At 40.7% G+C, this 20,099-nt stretch overlaps 1 protein-coding gene across 1 annotated transcript; it reads left to right on the forward strand.

The window, feature by feature from the left end:
• The first annotated feature begins 901 nt into the window (after positions 1 to 901).
• Positions 902 to 11,006, forward strand: LOC145457018 (protein N-terminal glutamine amidohydrolase-like). Its single transcript, XM_080335177.1, has 4 exons — positions 902 to 1,014; positions 2,559 to 2,750; positions 5,049 to 5,207; positions 9,860 to 11,006. Exons 1-4 carry the CDS (start codon positions 962 to 964, stop codon positions 10,041 to 10,043), a joined length of 588 nt encoding a protein of 195 aa, XP_080191303.1. The 5' UTR covers positions 902 to 961; the 3' UTR covers positions 10,044 to 11,006.
• The last annotated feature ends 9,093 nt before the right edge of the window (positions 11,007 to 20,099 follow it).

The raw sequence follows: 20,099 nt of genomic DNA on the forward strand, positions 1-20,099 counted from the left end.
TGCAATATCGAGCAGACCACGCGTGGTTGAGCAATAACAATCGTTGGGATATATTTTTCATCTGAACAAGTCACACACAATATACAATGCGATAAGACCCAATCCGATGTCATGAACAGATACGAGGATGTCGAACGTCGCACGTCCGTCCCTCGCCAAGTCAATTCAACAATGAGCCGACCACGCAATCGTGATCACGTGATCTACGCATGCCCTGACCTCCTTACAAGATCGACAAATCAGTTGATAATAACATTATTAGTTTAATAATTCATATTAATACTTGTTAATACACTTAATTTCAAAATTTCCCGAGGGCGGAATTCACCGAGGGCCGAGTTCATCGAGGGCCGGATTCACCGAGGGCCGGGTTCACTGGCAACCGCCTACACATCTGAACTTCCCACATCATTGACACGGTTATGAGGTCGTAATGATTGATCAGCGAGTGCTGGACTCGAAGACTTATCCTCGATTTCGACTCAAATCGCACACATACTTTATTTTACTCAACTCGAATTGTGGCGTTGATCTTCAGATGTACTAGAGTACTTTCCTTAAGCAGGTGCGGTAACCTTGAAATTGCCTGAATAATCAAGCAATACCTGTATATTTCTGAAATTTATCACATCCAAGTGTCTGACTCTCGTTATGAGCAGCAGGCAGTAACATCAAAAACTCTTGAGTAGGAATTTAGCACATAATTTGTCTATTTGGCATTATAAAGAAAAATACACTGGCACCAAAGTGCATGCAAACTTTTATTTGTGGGAATAAGTTTCTCGTACCGTACTGAAGTGCAATTGATTTTTTATGTATTGTATGAATATTCAAAGCAGGACTTCAGGCTATTGCTATTGGTGCTCATTTTTTTTACAAATTTATATTGTCCATGTCTTACAGATGTAGGCTAACACTAGATTTAGGTTGACAGCGGTCAAGATCTGAGAAGATATCAGTGATGTCATCAGTCTTAACTGAAAAGTGCAAATGTGACTACACCAAGCAATTCTGGTATTGTATTGACCTTAAACCACCCATCGCATCGTGTATAGTGGTTCCCTCATAGACGATTTTATGAGATCTCTGTCATGGTAGGCCTATACAGCAGTATTTATGCCAGCCTGTTGTGGACTGTATGGATGTAAAAAAGAAACTTCCAGACATTACCCATCTTGAGAATATAATATCTCCTGTATTTTGCCAGTTTATTTCCTCCTTGTGGTGAGGAAATCTTTTCTGAATTAGCCGAATCGAGGCTATCTCAATGAAGTTCAATAATTTCCAGCTAATCACATTCATAGTTCTTTTCATTAACTGGCAAAGTCTTCATCCAAATTCTGTCACAGCCCTTTTCTCAAGATGAAAAGCGTGAAAATACACCACTTTCCCTTGCCTGGAACTTAATGTTTGGTCATGGCGAAGTGACGGAATTTGTCTCTGTAAACAATACTATATTAAGCTCTAGTATTTTATGAAATGGTTGAAATTTTGAATTTTAAGAACTTCGCTTCTACTGATTGGAATTGAACCAAATTTAGTTTTCAACATTTTTTAAGGCAAACTGACAATTTGATTTACATATACCAGGGTTGTAACCAAGTCACAAGGCTCCGAGCCACAAGTCTATCTCACTTTTATAGTTTATAGTTTTTACTCGATTCAAGTCGAGTCATTTTCAATTCATCACCGAGTCCAAGTTGGCGAGAAGAGGGTCGAGTGCGAGTCGTGATATTATGACTCGTGTACGAGTCCAAGTCATTGTGTTGACTGCTCAGTTTCCAGTTAAAGTCTTGTTAAATCCACTTTTTATAACTCTGTTTGCTGACATCGAATGATTCGCATATTTATAATGTACTAATTTTGCTCACTTTTAGCAATTTCTGGTCATATTTTCAAGTAGCCTACCAGTACCAATAGATGAAATACCGATAGTGTGGTCACACTGGTCACTATATTATTCTTCGAAATTACAGTGAAATGTCGGTCTTGGCCACCTGAGTCTCGTCATATGATTCGATCCGAGTCATGCGCAATCTCGAGTCCAAGTTGAGTCAATACATAGATTGACTCGAGTCGAGTCATTTCCGTATTTTGAGAAAATGACTCGGGTCAAGTCGTGTCATCAGAAAATCGTGACTCGAGTCGAATTTTTTTCTAACGGCCCTGAGATCACTCATTCCAGATAGGCCTATTAGGTGGTATGTGGCAGCATAGTCGTAGGGCATTAACATTAAAAGCTTATTCCTTTTCGCGAGAAGCGTTGCGACTTTCAAAATTAAAAAATAATGGTTTAGCCTACTTCTTAAAATTTAAGTTAGCTGTTTACACAGAGTTTATTGTAAACTTGGCTTTTGTAGTTTTCTTGTTTATCTGTCCGAGCAGAACGTGAAGTGTCTAAAATCAACGTTAGCATCAATAGTAGCCTACCTACCCCTTTTTCAGGTAATGCAGTTACTGCAGAACAAAGCAGTACTGCTTGCTAGGCCTACTGACTGTCTGCAGTAACACAGCTATAATGCTATTGATTTATATCCTGAAGGCTGTTCTTTTTTCAGTGAAGAGAATGTGTGGAAATTATGTAAATTCATTGAAGAGCATGCTGGTGTTGAGGCACTGGACGGTGTCTATGTGATATTCGTGTCAAATCCCGAAAGAACGGTTCCTATTTGGAAGCAGCAATCATCAGATAGAGAAGATACGATGGTAGTGTGGGACTATCATGTCATATTATATAGCACATACGAAAGGTGAGGAAAATCACCTGCCACTACATGCAGAAAACGTAACTCAATTATTATCCGGACACAGCTAAATCAACATGCCTACTTAAGGACTAGTTTTAATGTTGCCCGTATGGTTAAGTGAGAATGTTCAATTTGTAAAATGAGGTTTTTGATGTGTATGCTTTCTTAATACAAGAATGCAGCCGACAAGAAAACTAATGTCCAGAGCCGTAATTTTTCGGTGACTCGACTTGACTCGAGTCGTGTTCTTGGAAAATGACTCGATTTGATTTGAGTCACTTTGTTCATTGACTCGACTTTATGCTTGAGTCATTGCGCATGATTCGACTACGTCATCTCAAAAATCATGCAGAAACTGTCTTTTCACCGTTTGAATAAACCTGTTCGGAGCAGCGGCGGTCAAATTAGTCATCATTGGTAGACGTAGTAGTAATTGAAAAGTAAGTATTCTAGGCTCAGTTCTGCCTAAAATAACTGGAGTAGAAGTAGAAGTAGTTAAGAATCATAATCACTTGTGAAAGTAGTCCAAGTAGGCAGTCCACTAGCAATAACGTTAATGCCGTTACTTTTAAATGTATCAAATTTCATCTCTAAGCAAATTACAGGAAAATCTCGAAGTTGTCAATTACGATTTTATGGAAAAGTAATCACTATGGCACTACAGCTTCCGGCAGCTTCCTAAATACTCAGAAGTCCAGTAGTATGGTGTTTTAAGCTGTTTGGAGGAATCTTATAATGCAACTTTTGTCCATTTTTTTCGTGCAACTTTTTGTAACTTTTTTGATTTTTCAAATTATTGCAACTTTTTTTCGATTTTCATGCAACTGACTTTTTACTGCAAATATTTTGCACTATATGTAAATAGATCGCTTGATTATATGACTGTAGTTTAAATTTGATGTCCTTTCTAATTCGCCAAGTTTATGTATCAGTTTCACTGCGGTCGTTGCCCCGAATATTTCAATGACTTCTTTACCTCTGAATCAAAAGCGCACAAGTACAACACACGCGCGTCCACGTCGTCCAAATATCATATGATCGACCGAAAAGATCATCGCTCTATCAAATATGCCGGACCGGATGTGTGGAACACTATCCCGCCGGCCATCAGGCAGTCGACGAGCATGTCCACATTCAAGTCGAAATACAAGCAATTACTACTAAATAAATACAGTCCATCCTCAAGATTACCGGACCACGACTGACCTATCGATCTCGCTTCCCCTGACATGCCGCCCTATTTCTTGTCGCTTCCTTTTTCTATACTATCTTCTTTACTTTCATTCAGTGTGCATGCCTCCTCTTTACATCGCCTAGGCCAAGGTGGGTGTCCGATTCCATAGACAACTCCTGGTCGCTTCGACATCTTCCTTTCTTTTCATTGTATCGCATTTTTGTGGTGTATTGAACTGATAAAATTGCTAATAAACCAATGATGATGATGATGACGTACATTCAGGCTAGACCGCCGATAATTTTATTTTCACCGGGTCCATTTTTTCAGGCTATTGATTTTGTTGAAGTCGCCAACGCTGAGTTTCGCTACTGTGCCTTGGATAAGGATCGATTCGGGTGTCTCATGCTCTATAAATTTCATGGAACTTGTCCATAAATGCATCTTTTTAGTGCAACTTTGTGAAAAATACATGTAACTTTCTACTGCAACTTTTGTGAGAAACAAATGCAACTTTCCACGGATTTGACTGCAACAAGAACTTGCCCTAGTAATCACAATTAGTCAGAATTACATATATTATGCTTTTTAAACTTGAGTTAGGAACACATATTAGAAGACTATATAACAATTGCGATGAGAAGGCCCCGTCAAAGGACAAATTTCTTATATAATGTGACGTCTTTGCTTTTTATGCCACAATACGTCCATTGTCCAACTTTACAGCTGACGATTTCGATTCTATGCAAAACCCACGCTAACGTGGTGTATAAGTCATAGTCCTTGGTACAAGTAAACAGTAATTGTTCTTTTTCCATAGAAATCGATTAGATATGTGAATTAATCGATTATGATTACGATTACTTTGGAAATTCTTCAAATGCAATCGATTGCGTTAACGATTACTTGAAAATGATGTATTCGTTGTAATTGACTACGATTATCAATCACGATTTCCCTTTGTCTGTATCAAAGTAGTTAGGCCAGGTTATTCTGGCGGATTCTGCATATCGCTAAGAAAAAATCTGCTCTGGATTTTGTATAGATCTACACTGCAATGATGATCACTGCAGTGGTATTTACCTTCTTTGCTTCTCAAAGCAATCTGGCATTTCTTCCTATTTCAGATCCATCTATGACTTGGACAGCATCCTGCCTTTTCCTTGTCCAGTCGATCAATACCTCATGGAGGGTCTTAAACCCAACTTGCTTTTCAAACCAAAATACAAGCCATTCCTGAGAGTCGTCGCTGCTTCCGTATTTCTTCAAGTATTTGCTTCCAACAGGTAACTGCAGGGTGAACAAAAATTAAGTTGAGGTATGCGGTCTGCAATAGTCCTTAGCTGACGTACTCAAATGTAGGCTAGTAGCCTACCCGAATTGATGTCTTTAGTAGGTTGCTTGATATGGTCAATTCTTTCGGAATGGATGTAGTGCAAGGCGGACTTGGACAACTAGAAAATTTTCAGATTTTTCAAATTAGATTAGAATTAGAGTTACTGAATTGGCAAAAACTTTGAAAATGAATGAAATTCCAGATAGAATGAAATACAGCAAAAATCAGGTTCAGTTCATGAAATGAAAAATCAGAGTTCATGTTAATAACCATGATAATAGTTAACGTTCGTACATCAGGCTCGCCTCGTTTCGCACGATATTGTTCTGCATGATTGAAAACTCTTTTTGATGGAGCCATGCCTGCAAGTTCCCGAGCAGCAGCCTCGAGATGAGGAAAACGATTACCGTATCTCTTTTCAAGTCACTCAAAACATCACAGTCCATGCTTTCACGCTCTGCTGCAATATATCTTCTCGCTTCGTTCTCTAATATGTTTTCTTTGGTTAGATCTGAAGCAATCTTCTTCTTTTTTCTTGATGTGTTGGGGGCATGAAAGTGAACAAGCCTGTGCTAACTATCTGTTTTCCTTCGCCGCTGTTCTGTTTGTGATAGAAACCCGAATGTTTGGTCACAGACTACAAGCTACCATGGGTATTATTCGTCACAATGTCTGTTATGACTAGGGCTGGGCAAAATCGAGCACCTGAGTGATTCGTTTCTGAATCACGTATTATGCTTCGAGTCGAGTCGAGTATCACTGATTATGACGTAATAACAGTATGTAAGATGTCAAGGTTCAAATATGTATCTTTTATGCCACCACAAAGAATATAATGCCTGTTATTCGTCGCGTTACAAATACTTTGGTATTATTTCGACTCTACCGGTTTCATTTCACTTTGTGACAATGTTGTGGAAGTATCATGACTTCGGAAATGTGTTATTTCCAGTAACGTTCGTAGCTTTGTGCTATGTTTCGTATGCTGCGAAACGGCTAATCAAGGTTTCAAGGCTTCCACGGTGGAAAATAGTATCAAAACCATAATTCTCGTTGATAAAATAACTTTCGGTGGCGAGGGGCGTATAATTTCAGTACTCGAAAAAATCGTATTTTGCTACTCGACTCGAATCATTAAAATAATTACTCGATTCAGATTCGAGTACTCGAATCATTGTGCCCTGCCCTAGTTATGACAGCACGGTGTAAGTGCTGTGATGGTGGCCTGGCACTTGTTCAATTGCTGCAAAATGCCGTGGACAAAGAGGCATTTCCGGGTAACAATAAAATAGATTAGAATTAAAATTAGAGCATGGAAACATTCCACGAATTAGATTAGAATTTGATTACTGGCAATTCACTCTAATTTGATCTAATTAGGCAACTAGAATTAATTAGTTTTCCAAGTCCAGTTCAAGGGTCCAACCTTTTGGCGCAAATGGCCACAAGCTGGTAAAGAATGACTGCTCGGCCAGTTGAGTGTTTGCTGCTATAATTTGTAATCTTAATGTGATCTTTCATCTTCGAAATGGCTTTCTCGTCCTCTCTAATTAAAACCATCTCCCTCACCTGAATATTTTTCATCGGACTTTGGCCACCTCAACAGACACATCTTGCAATTTTGAAAGTATCCATCACCAATTCACCAAATAACTTTTGAAAGTATGCGACCCCTTAACACAGTGGTTCCAAACCTTTTTCATCTCGTGCCTCCCTTGGCCGAAATTTGAGCCAAAATTCCCCCCTTAGGAGAAATCTGCCCGATGATTAAAAAAGGTAATTTTTACTGCGCAAACACCTATTGACTAGGAGAATAAGACGGGCGGGAGCCGATTGTTTGTTTCTAGCAGGGCTGTAACAACACTTTCTAGACCTCCAAAAACAATGGTCTTGGTCCCAATGAAACAAATTCTGGGAGGCTCGACTCAACAGACCCACACACTTCCATTTGTGTTTCCGGCTTACGATGCACCAATCGCTAATACATCTGCTGTGAAAAATCAGTATGCATAAATTTACTGGTCTCGCGATTTTTTTCTCACGTTTGCCTATGCATTTGGCCAATAATATTGTTACTTTCATATATAGCAGGGTTAACCAGACTCGATGCACCATTTTCTGATGACTCGACCTGACTCGAGTCATTTTCTCAATATACGGAAACGACTCGAATCAAGACAATCTGTGTATTGACTCGACTTGGACCCGAGTCATTGCGCATGACTCGAACCAAGCCATATGACTCGAGACTATAAGACGGCCAAAACCGACATATCATTGTAATTTCGAAAAACAGTAAAGTGACCACCGATTGGAATTTCGTCTATTGGTCTTGATACTTGAAAATGCGACAAGAAACTGCTCAAAGTGAGGAAAATGAGTATAATATAAATCCAAATTATTCAATATCACCAAACAGAGTTATAAAAAGTGGGTTTAACAAGACTTCAACTGGAAACTGAGCATCAGTCAACACAATGACTTCGACTCGAGCTCGAGTCATAATACCATTACAATGACTCGGAGTCGGTCCCTCTGCTCGGTGACTTGGAGTCGGACTTGACTCAATGCTGAATTGAAAATGACTCGACTTGACTCCCGAGTCAAAACTATGGAAGTGAGATTGACTTGTGACTCGGAGCATCGTGACTAGGTTGCAGCCCTGATATATAACATACACGCGATGAGATTTCCTGCTGGAGCTCATTGAAATTTAGGAAACCCATTACGTTTCGGCAACGTCGCACCAAGTTTAACGTGTCTTTTTTCGATCGGGGAGCTGTTCTCACTAAAAATAAAGCAAGGCTAGCGATCTGTTTGACTTGAATCGATGACGTTGGAATATTTTGTCACTGTCTGAAAATGTTGACTTGAAAATATAAGATAAATACCTTCACTGGAGGCCTGGTTGCGATAGATTCGGCACGACATTTGCTCGCTTAGGATATATTTGATTGAGAGGACGTCGCTGGCCTACAAAATTGCCTTGCGAGCTGCAGCACATCTGAACTAATTTTTAAAAAAACAAGGAGGAATTTATATGTGAAAAAGAGATTTCAAATTGCATTTGAACATACTTTCAGCAAAAAAAAGCCATAAGGAGCATACATTCGGATATAGCTGGTTGACTACATGACAGTTCGGACATGAACAATTTGGAAAATCCGTTACAATTCTGAAGTGGAATTCCTCCCTAAAAATTGTAAAATTCCCCCCAAGGGGGGAATTCCTCCCCGGTTGGGAACCACTGCCTTAACATAAACCACTTTTTGAAACAAATTGAGTAGATTTCAGCAGGGTTGTAACCAAGTCACAAGGCTCCGAGTTATAGGTCAATCTCTGTTTTTTAGTTTTGACTCCAGTCAAGTCGAGTCATTTTCAATTCACCACCGAGTCAAGTCCGAGTCCAAGTCAGCGATCAGAGGGTCGAGTCCGAGTCATGGTATTATGACTCTAGTCCGAGTCCCAAGTCATTGTGTTCAGACTTGGACAACTAGATAGTTCTAGGTGTCTAATTTCACTAAATGCCAGTACGGTAATCTAATTTGTGAAATGTTTCTAGCCTATGCTCTAATTCTAATTGTAATCTAATTTGTGAAGTGTTCCTATGCTCTATTTGAATTCTTGTCCCTGATTTTCCTGAAAATGCCTCTTGTCCGCGGCATATTTCAGCGAGTTAACAGCGCAGGGAAATCCAGTGCGAAGCCGCCATTGCATTATTTATACCGTACGTACGGCGTACAGTCATAGAAGTTATTGTGACGAATCATAATAACCTGCTAGCATAGTGGCTTGTGGTCTGCGAACGACATTCTAGTTTATAAAACTTTACGTTAGTACAATGCCATACTGACTAACATGGGCGATGCTCATGGTTACCCCAAAAGAAGTAATATTTTATTGAATTAGTACAAACAGAACAAGCAATATCATGATCATAAACGCCATATTATGTTGAACTAAGAGCTGCGCGATACCCGGCAATGCTTTCCAGTGAGTAATGAATCGATGTTCGGGCAAACCAGACATGTTACTGGCTGAAAGACTATCTCATCCTAAAGAGTGATCTTGTGGGGACGTCCTATGCTAAGTGTCTTGGTCTTGGCCATTATACTTCAAGGCAATATGCTCATCGATATCAGCTTATTTCCCATCAATGTCGTGCTGTTGCCATCGCCGAAGTCGTTAGAGGTGTAACGACGTTAACCATTCTCATGATTATGGGAATGTAATGTGATTTGAACTGATTTTGACTGTATTAATTTCCCATTCACAATTTCAATTTCCAAGTATTTGCGAATTCAGAAATTCTAATCTAATTTGGAGAAAGCTGTGTAGCTTTAATTTTAATTCTAATCTAATTTGGAGAACGCTGTATAGCTCTAATTTGGGAAAAACTGTATAGCTCTAATTCTAATCTAATTAGGAAAAGCTGAACATTTTTCATCAGAAAATCACGACTCGAGTCATTACAACCCTAGATTTCTGACCTTTCATTTTTCACTTGGAGTGGTTTTGTATGAGAAATTGCTACTTCTATACTTGAGAAGCAACACTGCCTACCTCTGTGAAACACTGATCAGTAAGTAGCTAATCATTCAGGTCGCATATGAAGAGGGAAGACGGGAGTTGGCTGGCACCGCCACCAGATTATCCGCCGATCAGCACGCAATCCGCTTCGAATAACTTGCAGAAGTTTATATGCATGACAGAAAAACTGGACAGCGAACAGTACGGAGTCGTTGTCGATCTTGATCAATTTCGGGAACGATTCACGCGGAGTTGAGCTTTGACCAGACTTGTTGAAACTAACAATCTAGTTACTTGACGGTCAACCAACTACTTCTTTTTGAGTAGGTCTGGTTCTAGTTACGAGTTTTGAAAAGAGAGTAGTTCTAGTTCTAGCTGTGAATTTCATGCGAATTTTTAAAAGCATATGGTTGGACGTCCAGTTGCGAGTAGTTCTAGTTGTAGCCGCGCATTTTAAAAATCCAGTGGATTGTACAAAGGTACATGTCTGGCTTTCACCAATAAGCGAATGAAACACTGTGAGATAAAATATGTGTTGTAGACCCTTGCGGCTCTTCTTACTGTTCACGTTGTGGATGAGACTGTCGGTAACGGAGTACTTCCACTTCTACGAAGTGACAAGAACACAATCCTTCGAACCGCGTGAAATAGCCATCACTGTTGTAATTATTATTGCAGCCGTAAATTGCCATATATATTTCCGAAGGTTTTATCTATTCGGTGCGTCATTAGTTAAATTCTTTTCGTCCCGAAGATGCATCTCGCAATTGCGAGAGTATAGCCCACAACCGACTGACCGCCATAAGTATGTGAGCCTCTGATCAAATCTACTTTTAAAAACTACGTACTTGAGTATTTTCAGGCCTTCCGCTTCTACTACCTCAACTAGTTTTGACACGGGATGCAAAAGAATAAAAATGCACGGCGTTACTTTCGAATCTGTTTCTACTTCAGTAGCAACGCTGAGAACTTTGACCCCCCCCCCCTTTGGATGAGCGATTGGCACCATCATATTCGTCTCGATATCATCGTCACTTCATGTCTTGGCTCTTTGAGTCTCGTGGTTTACTAGTTCGGCTCCAGTGAGGGCATTTTCGATGATTGAAAGTGTAAACTCATTGTTCGGTATAAATCAGTTGCACATTGTGTCTGTGTCCGTGATCTGATTTTATATGCAGTGATGTATCGGTTTTTATTGAACAAGAATAGTCAATGACAAGATGCTGTGTTTTTTGGCCAAGGCGCCTGGTGTGCCGTGGGCGGGAGATGTAGAGGGATTGAACGTGCGTAAACCCACAATAAATTCGGTGACCACTTACTTTTTCAATGAAGTCGGCTTCACAGTTTTCCTACGGTACACTGCAGCATTAATTTATGAATTTCAAGAACAGCAGAGGTTCTCAAACTTTTTAGCCCGCTACCCAAGCCTCACACGCGAAAAATAATACATTTTTAATGTTAGTATGCTCCGTTTCCTGCGGACATGTAAACGACATGTTGACAGTAAATTGCCAGAACGGGACTATTCGATCGGTACCGACCATTTCGACAGGGTTGTAACCAAGTCACATGGTTCCGAGTCACGAGTCAATCTTACTTTTGTGGTTTTGACTCGAGTCAAGTCGAGTCATTTTCAATTCATCGTCGAGTCCGAGTCCAAGTCACCGTTTAAAGGGTCAAGTCCGAGTCATAGTGTTATGACTCAAGTCCGAGTCCAAGCCACAGTATTGAAGTCATGTTCAACTTATGTTTTCAATGCTGCTTGGGTGATATCGAATTCATTGCTTGCCAAACATGCTTATTTTGTCCCTATCGGAGTCTTGGCACATGTTTATTTATGCAGATAACGGACAGTTCCTGGCCTCATTTACCGGTGCTACAGATAGACGGAACATACCGCCAATATGATAACGCTTTACTAATCTTAGAACTTTAAATCAAATATCTGTCTTGTCAGTCTGATACATCACAAATACAAGCATTCAATTTTTACTACGAGCACATCGACGACAGCTCACAAATAGCTTATAGAGAACCAACGAATTCACGTCTACATACCATCTGATGGAGAACCAACGAATTTACGTCTAGATACCAGCTGATAGAGAATCAACAGATGCATGTTCATGTAGAGGTACAGTTTTTCTTTCACATGATCAGGTGGTTGACCAAAAAAAGGTCAACAGCTCCCGAAATAGCCGCCGGAGCGTTATTTCAGTGCTGATTTACTGTATCATTTTCGAACTTGCCCTACATTTACCAAATATTCTCAAAAAAAGGACAAAATCTCAAAAATGAGGCTACTTCTTGAAATTGTTAGATTGCCTAAAAAAACTTAAATTATATTATATGAAAGAATTTCCCACTGAAAATACTCCATTTATTTTCAAATCCAAAATTTTCTCCTCTCATATCATTGATTCTACTTTTTTTTTTAAATTAAGCCAGACACTGTTCTTTTTATGCCACATAACAATTTTATCAAATAGTCACCCAGCAGAATAAAAAAGAAGTTATTTTTGAAAAACCCTATTGTACAAACATCACACGGCATTAGCTATTCATTATTACTCACGTGCACAATGCACATACCTAACAAAACGTCAGATGCAACAAAAGCAGTGGTGACAAATAGCGATTTCGACAGAATTCGTCAGATGCGTTGATCCAACCATTACGATTCGCAAATTTCTTCATCTTCAAGTCATAAGTCGAGTCAATGACATTGGGTCGAGTCATGCGTAACGACTCAAGTACAAGTCGAGTCAATCCAAATATTGACTCGAGTCGAGTCATTTTTCCATTTCATAAAAATGACTCGAGTCAAGCCGAGTCACAAAAAAATCGTGACTCGAGTCTGACTCGAGTCGAGTCATGACTCGAGTCATTACAGCCCTGGAAGCAGCAGAAAAAGATTCCTCCTTCAGCTTGAAGGAATGCGCCAGGAGGCGAAAGAAGAGAGACACAATTTAACTCAATTCTTCACCGACGTTCGCGAGGAAGCAGAGAAATCCAACTCTAGCGGAGATTCCAATTTGCCCAGAGTCATTGGTAAGCGATTTAGGCGAATGAATAAAGATCTTCTGGAACTATTGCAGGCACTCGAACTCAAGTACACGACTTCCAACTCAGTCGAAGAAATTGAAGTGTACGTGAAATCGGTCGAGATGTCCATGACGGATTTGAAATCTTACGTAGATGGCAAAATTGATCTATTGGAAGATGGCGACTTGAAGACCGAGATTACTAACGGTTTGAAAGATGCTACTCAAGTCTATTTAACCAACATTCCTCGAGCCAGGTCAAAGCTATCGAAATTGAAAGCGATTGACGAAGCTGACAGGAGAGCTGGCAGTCCACCAAACGGTGTGAATCCGCCCTCATTTTATGGCGATATACTTTCTTTCCCATCTTTCTGGGAGGCGTTTGAACCCCTTGTTCATAACAACCCATCGGTCAGTAAATTTTACAAAATGACTTATTTGAAGGCTGCTATGAAGGGATCTGCGTCTCGGTGTTCTGAATGGCTTTCCAGCTAATGCGACTAATTATGAGCCGGCGATTGCTACGGTACTGCAACGATTCGGCAGGACGCAAGCAATTGTTCGCAGTCACATTAAAGATCTGCTTGAAAAGAACCGGGTAGATTTCGAACTCGACAAAGTGCGAGGTATGCTAGACCGGGCTAATGCAAAGAGGTCAATAGTGACTCAAAATAATATCACCTGGGATCAAATGTTCACTCAGATATTGGAATATCAGTTGCCTCAGAAATTACTCGAGGGTTGGATGCGTAAAATTAGTCCATTGATTGAGTCCAACCAGGTAGCTTGGTCTGATCTAATGTTCGAGTATATTTCCACATAATTGGCGACTATGGATACTTTCAAGAGGTCCAGCTCCAAGCAATCGGAGAAGCAACCGAAGACAAAGCAGCAGACCTCCAACAACGATAAGTATTGTTCCGCTCAGTCTTTGGTAACTCAATCTATGTCGTCTCTCTGCGCATATTGCAACCAGCCCCATCCATTACTGAATTGTAGAGAATTTCTGAAATTAACCCCTGCTCAACGAATGTCTGGTTTGTTAACGAATCCCGGAAAGGTGAGTAGTTAATATGATCGCTGGCACATCGGTGTTTTTTGCATGGGGTAGTATAGGGCGCGGCGGTGATTCGCCTGGAAACTCGTGGTGGTGACTCGCCTTTTCAGACCCCCCTCTCGGCGGTGATTCGCCATGTGTTCTTATGGGTGCGGTCGTGATTCGCCTTTTCGTGTATAGGCCGCGGTCGTGATTCGCCGTGAAAACTCGTGGTCGTGACTCGCCTTTTTTGCTATAGGCGGTGGCGGTGATTCGCCTGTCGTGTATTCTTACGGGATCTGTGGTGATTCGCCATGTGTTCTTATGGGTGCGGCGGTGAGGTGCCTGAAAACCGGGGGTGGTGAGCGGCTCTTATTTCTTATGGCGGGGGTGGTGAGCGGCTATTGCGTCTTATGGCGGGGGTCGTGAGCGGCTGGAAAACCGGGGGTGGTGAGCGGCTCTTATTTCTTATGGCGGGGGTGTGACTCGTATTGAAAACCGGGGGTGGTGACTCGTACTTTCAGACCCCCCTTGTGGTGGTGAGTCGTAATGGGTTCTTATGGACGCGGTCGTAATTCGTACTTTCGGGTATAGGCTGCGGCGTTGACTCGTATTGAAAACTCGTGGTCGTGATTCGTATTTTCCGGTATAGGCTGCGGCGATAACTCGTATTGAAAACTCGTGTTGGTGACTCGTACTTTCAGGTATAGGTTGCGGCGGTGAATCGTATTGAAATACTCGTGTTGGTGAGTCGTATTTTCAGGTATAGACTGCGGCGGTGATTCGTCTGTCGTGTATTCTTACAGAGTCTCTGCTGACTCACCATGTGTTCTTATGGGTGTGGCGGTGATTCGTACTTTCGAGTATAGGCATCTCTCGCGCGGTGTTGAATATGTATCAAGTAAATAGTCACGAGTATCGCTAAACAGAAAATTCACTAAACCGCAGTGCAATGTGCGATTTTGAAAAGGATTATCGCGACCGCGTTTTGATATTTGTGACCCACTAAATACATCCGTTTTGGAAACGCGACCTGATGTGAGGATTTCGAGCGCGCACTATCGTATCGATTATTACACTAATCCAGTCAGTACTATCACATTCAGGAGTATTCAGTATTCAGCAGTGACACAAAAAGCAACCAACAAATAACCACGCTCGTAAATTAACACTTCAAAAAGTGTAAAAAAGATTGCAAATCCCGCGATCGCTAACAAGATAATGGCTCGGGTATAACCATTTTAGGGACTTGGTGTTAAAGACATACCGATCGCTCACAAGGTAATATTTCGGTAATTAGTTTGTCACAGAGCCGTCGCAGACGGTGATTCGAAAACCAACAATTTGACACTTTCTGGTGGTCGCTATATGTTTTGACACTTCGAACAGTGGCTGACTTTAGTTGCGCGATAAGAATTATGAGAATATTCAACCAATGTATTATAGCGTGCTCTGTCGTGGGCGCGCGTTCTTCTTGGTCCGCGGCTCAATAAATCAAAGTATACAAGTCAGCATTGCTCTTTTAATAAAACAACTAAAACGTGACGATGCTCGTCTGACGGAGACTAAAAGACGACTGGGTCGGACGGTGACTAAAAGCGACTGCACCTCCGACGGTGACTAAAGGCCGACTGACACATAGGTTGGCAACAGCAACGAGTATAGAGGCATACAACAGCAACGAGTATAGAGGCATAATCAGTGATAGAGCGAGGGTAATTAGAATGATCAATCGGGGCAATTGAGTAATCAATGAGCGGTACGCTACAAGGGCCCCCCTGGTTGGTAAAAGCTTTAGGATATTATAGAAACTAGAGACAACGATTTAACTACTAAGTGACGGACTCAATCAGCATGACACGGTAGGGATTACAGACTAAGATAGAATACTTAGTACAACTCTAATGGTTCAACGGCGAACGAAAGTGGGGTGGGTTCGGTGGTAAAGACATGAACGACAAAATAATGTTAAGCGATAAATAGACATTACAATTGCGGCACGCTTTATATGACATACAGAGAGGTGAATAAGCTTGCGGCGAAAATAATATAAGTGATGACGGAAAAGTGAACGAGTATCACAATAAATATACATTTCAAATACTGGTGACAACACAAAATCGTGGGGTACGAATAATACGGCCACTGGCATATTCAAAGCCAATCGGTTGAGACGTCATGCGGACAGGTAATCGTTCGAATTGTGAAAAACATTTCAGTGCGGATCAAAACTTGACGTGGACAGAACAAACTGGATCGAGTGATGTACAGTGTGATTATCATTTCACAAACACGTGTGCGTGCGTAATTATCGTTTGGGACGTGGGATTTTGAATTCGAAGTGTGATTTTGAATTCGAATTAAAGTCATCTGGAATCTGCGCAACCCAGAGAAAGAGCGTTTGGATTTACTAGCGTAGCCGATACCATCGGAGTGAATAGTGAATAATACTAGAAGAGGGATTCACTAAATGGAGAGTAAACACATTCAAGTGCCATGCACATTACAGACCTTCGATGGCGAAAAAGTATAGTTGATCGAGTAACGGTTGAGTGAGATACTTTAGAATTGTGTGACTACAAGCGTTGTCTAATCCTATATGGTACGCAAGTAGGTATGGGCTGCGAAAGCTTTTGGGCGTAAGAGATGACGTCATAATTCGCTAACATAAATCGAAGTTAGTAATATCATATCACGTGATGATCAAACTTACAACAGTTTCGGGATATGTAACGTCTAGTCGTGACTGATGGCGTAAAATAACGATAAGAATTCATTAGAGTCGACTGAAAAACGGTCAATACGCACATTGAACAAATGAATGAATATGCAGATATTGCTAGGGGAACGTCTATCAACATCACGGAGCGGAATTGTTCGACAAGTACACTGGCAATGGAGAGAATCCCTACATTTCGATTGAGCTTCGAGCGTTATTGGACCAGCACGTTGACATCGTTGTACGAATTAGATCTGTCGCGCTTCATATTTCGCAAGTCGTGTCGTTAAGGTCCATGAGAAGTCAAGTAGATTCTCGGATGCGTGAGCGGGTAATGTAGAACAGAACGTCGAAAGCATCTGCCACATGATACTGAGACGAAGAGCGTTTTCATTCGGAATATGCCTATCAAGGTGATAGGTTGGTTGTAAATCGTCTGTTATCTCGACAAGACTAAGTGAAGGGTGATCTGCGTTTGAGCGCATTTCCCGCTGTTCCCGTCGGCGTCGAGACGATTCGATTCGGTTCATGGTCCCATCAGGAATAATGGTTCCGTTGATTGCGTGGAGTTTCGTTCTACATCGGAAATGCGTAGTGAGACAACAGTCATAGCTGCCTTTTTATCTACGTAGAAAGTATATACGTGTCGGTATATCGGTATATCGGTGTCGGGCGATCGGAGATATGAAGTTGCGAAGAGAATTCAGTGTACGTGGTCGCTGTGCTAAGGCTCGGTCATTTCGTCGTCGTGCTGCAGACATGCAAGTCCGCAATCGATGAAAGAAGTTGTACTTGGTGAAGTCTTCAGCCTGTAGATTGGAGTTGTTCTGGAGTCTTCTGTCAGCGGTATGGCGTACTCAATCAAAATTAAACTGACGCAGATGTTGAGTGACATCGGGTCGAAGCGTCGTACCAAAGCAAGTGCGTGTGGAAAGGTCCGAATTCCATGTCGTTGAAATCTCGCATCCATGAAAACAAACTATCAATTCCTATGTGGCTAGTGCAAATCTCGTTTTCGCATATCGTGAGTTCATCGCTTTCTATCATTGATTCTGGTCGAGCTTGCGGCATTGCATTTCCAAAAACATCACGTCGGCTATCACGTTGAATAGCGAAATCACGTCGGCTAGGAAGGCTAGCGAAATCACGTCGGGGTCACCAAAATATAGCGTGCTCTGTCGTGGGCGCGCGTTCTTCTTGGTCCGCGGCTCAATAAATCAAAGTATACAAGTCAGCATTGCTCTTTTAATAAAACAACTAAAACGTGACGATGCTCGTCTGACGGAGACTAAAAGACGACTGGGTCGGACGGTGACTAAAAGCGACTGCACCTCCGACGGTGACTAAAGGCCGACTGACACATAGGTTGGCAACAGCAACGAGTATAGAGGCATACAACAGCAACGAGTATAGAGGCATAATCAGTGATAGAGCGAGGGTAATTAGAATGATCAATCGGGGCAATTGAGTAATCAATGAGCGGTACGCTACAGTATCAATTTGCCAACTCGAAATGAAACTTACTACACAAACCAAGTTGATTCGTATCTGAATGTGTTAATTCGGTACAATTCTAATAACCCGAATATTACTGACGCCGACTTTCAGCTACATCGAATTATTCGCACATTCCACGCCGCTGTTTTCGCACTTATAGAATCAATACCAACTATAATTCTACAAGAATCAAGAATCACAAGTATGTGCATTATACAGTTATTGTCTTTATCAACATGAAATCAAACTCTTAACAAAAACACGCATCTTATCACTCGTCAACTCTATCATGAAAATCCTCGAGTTCTTATCATCAAAAATGTTATAGCGCGGCGTCGGAATCCATTCGTGGGATGTACTAAAGCTAAATCCAGATAATCCAGAATGAAATATTTGGACTTTGACATAGTCTGAATCGAAATATATTGACAAACATGACTACCAACTTTCACCCAGTCACATTTCAAGATTATACTTTGAAACAATCCTTGAAACTGACAACTCTATTCGCGACCTGTCTTTACGTTTGTCAAAGAGAGTTTCAGAAATATTATCACTATGACATCTCAACATTTTAACATCTTGCCATCAACAAAAGAGTAAAATACAAAAAACCTTGTCAAGTCAATCCGTTTGTAACTCACCGAACCAAAGCAAAAAGTGTCCATACGAAAAGTAGACAAGACTACGCAAGTAATCACTACAACCCACAAACATATCAAGTTCGGTTGTAGTCATATACCACCAAATCGTATTTTATTCAACTGTAAAAGTCGTTACTATTCCGCAAGATAAAGTAATTACTATGTGGTATATTTTGTAAGACAAAAGTAATTACTTCTCGGTGTCGGTGACTTGGGATTAACATATGTTTTGAGTATATGATATTTGAATGCCTGACCAATGTAGTTAAGAATTCATTTCTTACGATCAAACGCCGGTGTTACATTGAAAGTTATCATGCTGTGAACATAAGGATTGACACATTGATTTGACATATGTAATAGTTGATCATGACTTGATTATTAAATTATTTGCGTTAATTAGACCCGGCGTTGTGGTAAATGTTATGACAGCAACAAACTTTTCAGTACCAATGTTATTAACATATTAAGCTGTAAAACTATGTGTGTCTGAAATGTTCTTGATAGGAAAATTACTCCACCTTGGTAAAAATCACTCTGCGTATCGATTTTTGGAAAAGTTATGCTTGGAAGATTGGTTGTATATCACGAAAAATAATTACCGCTCATATTGATACTGTTATCCCTTGTTCGGTATTTTCAAACGAGTAAAATTTATTGCTTGAGTTACTCCGCTTACTATATTCAAATGTAAACACAGCCGTCTTTCAACATCACAAAGACATCGATATAAAGTATACAATCAAACGCAACAAGTTTTACTTTTGTAGGTTGTGTATGATTATCCTGCATAACTCATTTCTTACCAAAGGCATATGAAAAATATTTCCGTCACAAAAATATTCGACGTCACTCGATACTAGAGAATGGTCGACTACGCTTTCAAAATGTTTCGATACCTCAAGAACTTTATTGTCTGAATGGTTGGTCACGTATCTTAATAATCAAGTAGTTCAACACAGAACTAGTATTAACAGAAACACCAGAGTTGTTTACACAAAAGTTTGTATGTGTACAGTATGCGAATACCATGTGTAAGTCCAGCACAATTGTGGTATCCATCCGATTTAGTTAACACAATTTACGACACCGAGGTCGCCTCATCTTTCGTAAGACAACAAACCAAGGCTTCAGGATATGTCCATGTCATAGCAATAAATCAGCTACTCCAACAACAGAGTACATATGTTTTCTAGTTACGGTGCTTACATCTTACACACAAATCAATCTACTTTGCTAACGAAAAGTGCTGAGTCATCACATGGTTGTCCTCACAACAATACAACTAAAACATAGTGTCATACAAAATGGCCGTTATAGTCACCAATGGTACATCATACAAGTAACAAGTCTCGAGAATCCAGTTATTCAA

This window comes from Botryllus schlosseri, chromosome 15 (assembly GCF_051294905.1).
Source record: "Botryllus schlosseri isolate E-star chromosome 15, Bs_hap1, whole genome shotgun sequence".
Lineage (NCBI taxonomy): Eukaryota > Metazoa > Chordata > Ascidiacea > Stolidobranchia > Styelidae > Botryllus > Botryllus schlosseri.

What these genes read in the sequence shown, in the direction of transcription:
- LOC145457018 (XM_080335177.1), top strand. Translation starts at nt 962, where the DNA reads ATGTCATCAGTCTTAACTGAAAAGTGCAAATGTGACTACACCAAGCAA. An exon ending in TTATATAGCACATACGAAAG is followed by an intron (nt 2,751 to 5,048) that starts GTGAGGAAAATC and finishes TTCCTATTTCAG; the next exon opens with ATCCATCTATGACTTGGACA. An exon ending in CAAGTATTTGCTTCCAACAG is followed by an intron (nt 5,208 to 9,859) that starts GTAACTGCAGGG and finishes CTAATCATTCAG; the next exon opens with GTCGCATATGAAGAGGGAAG.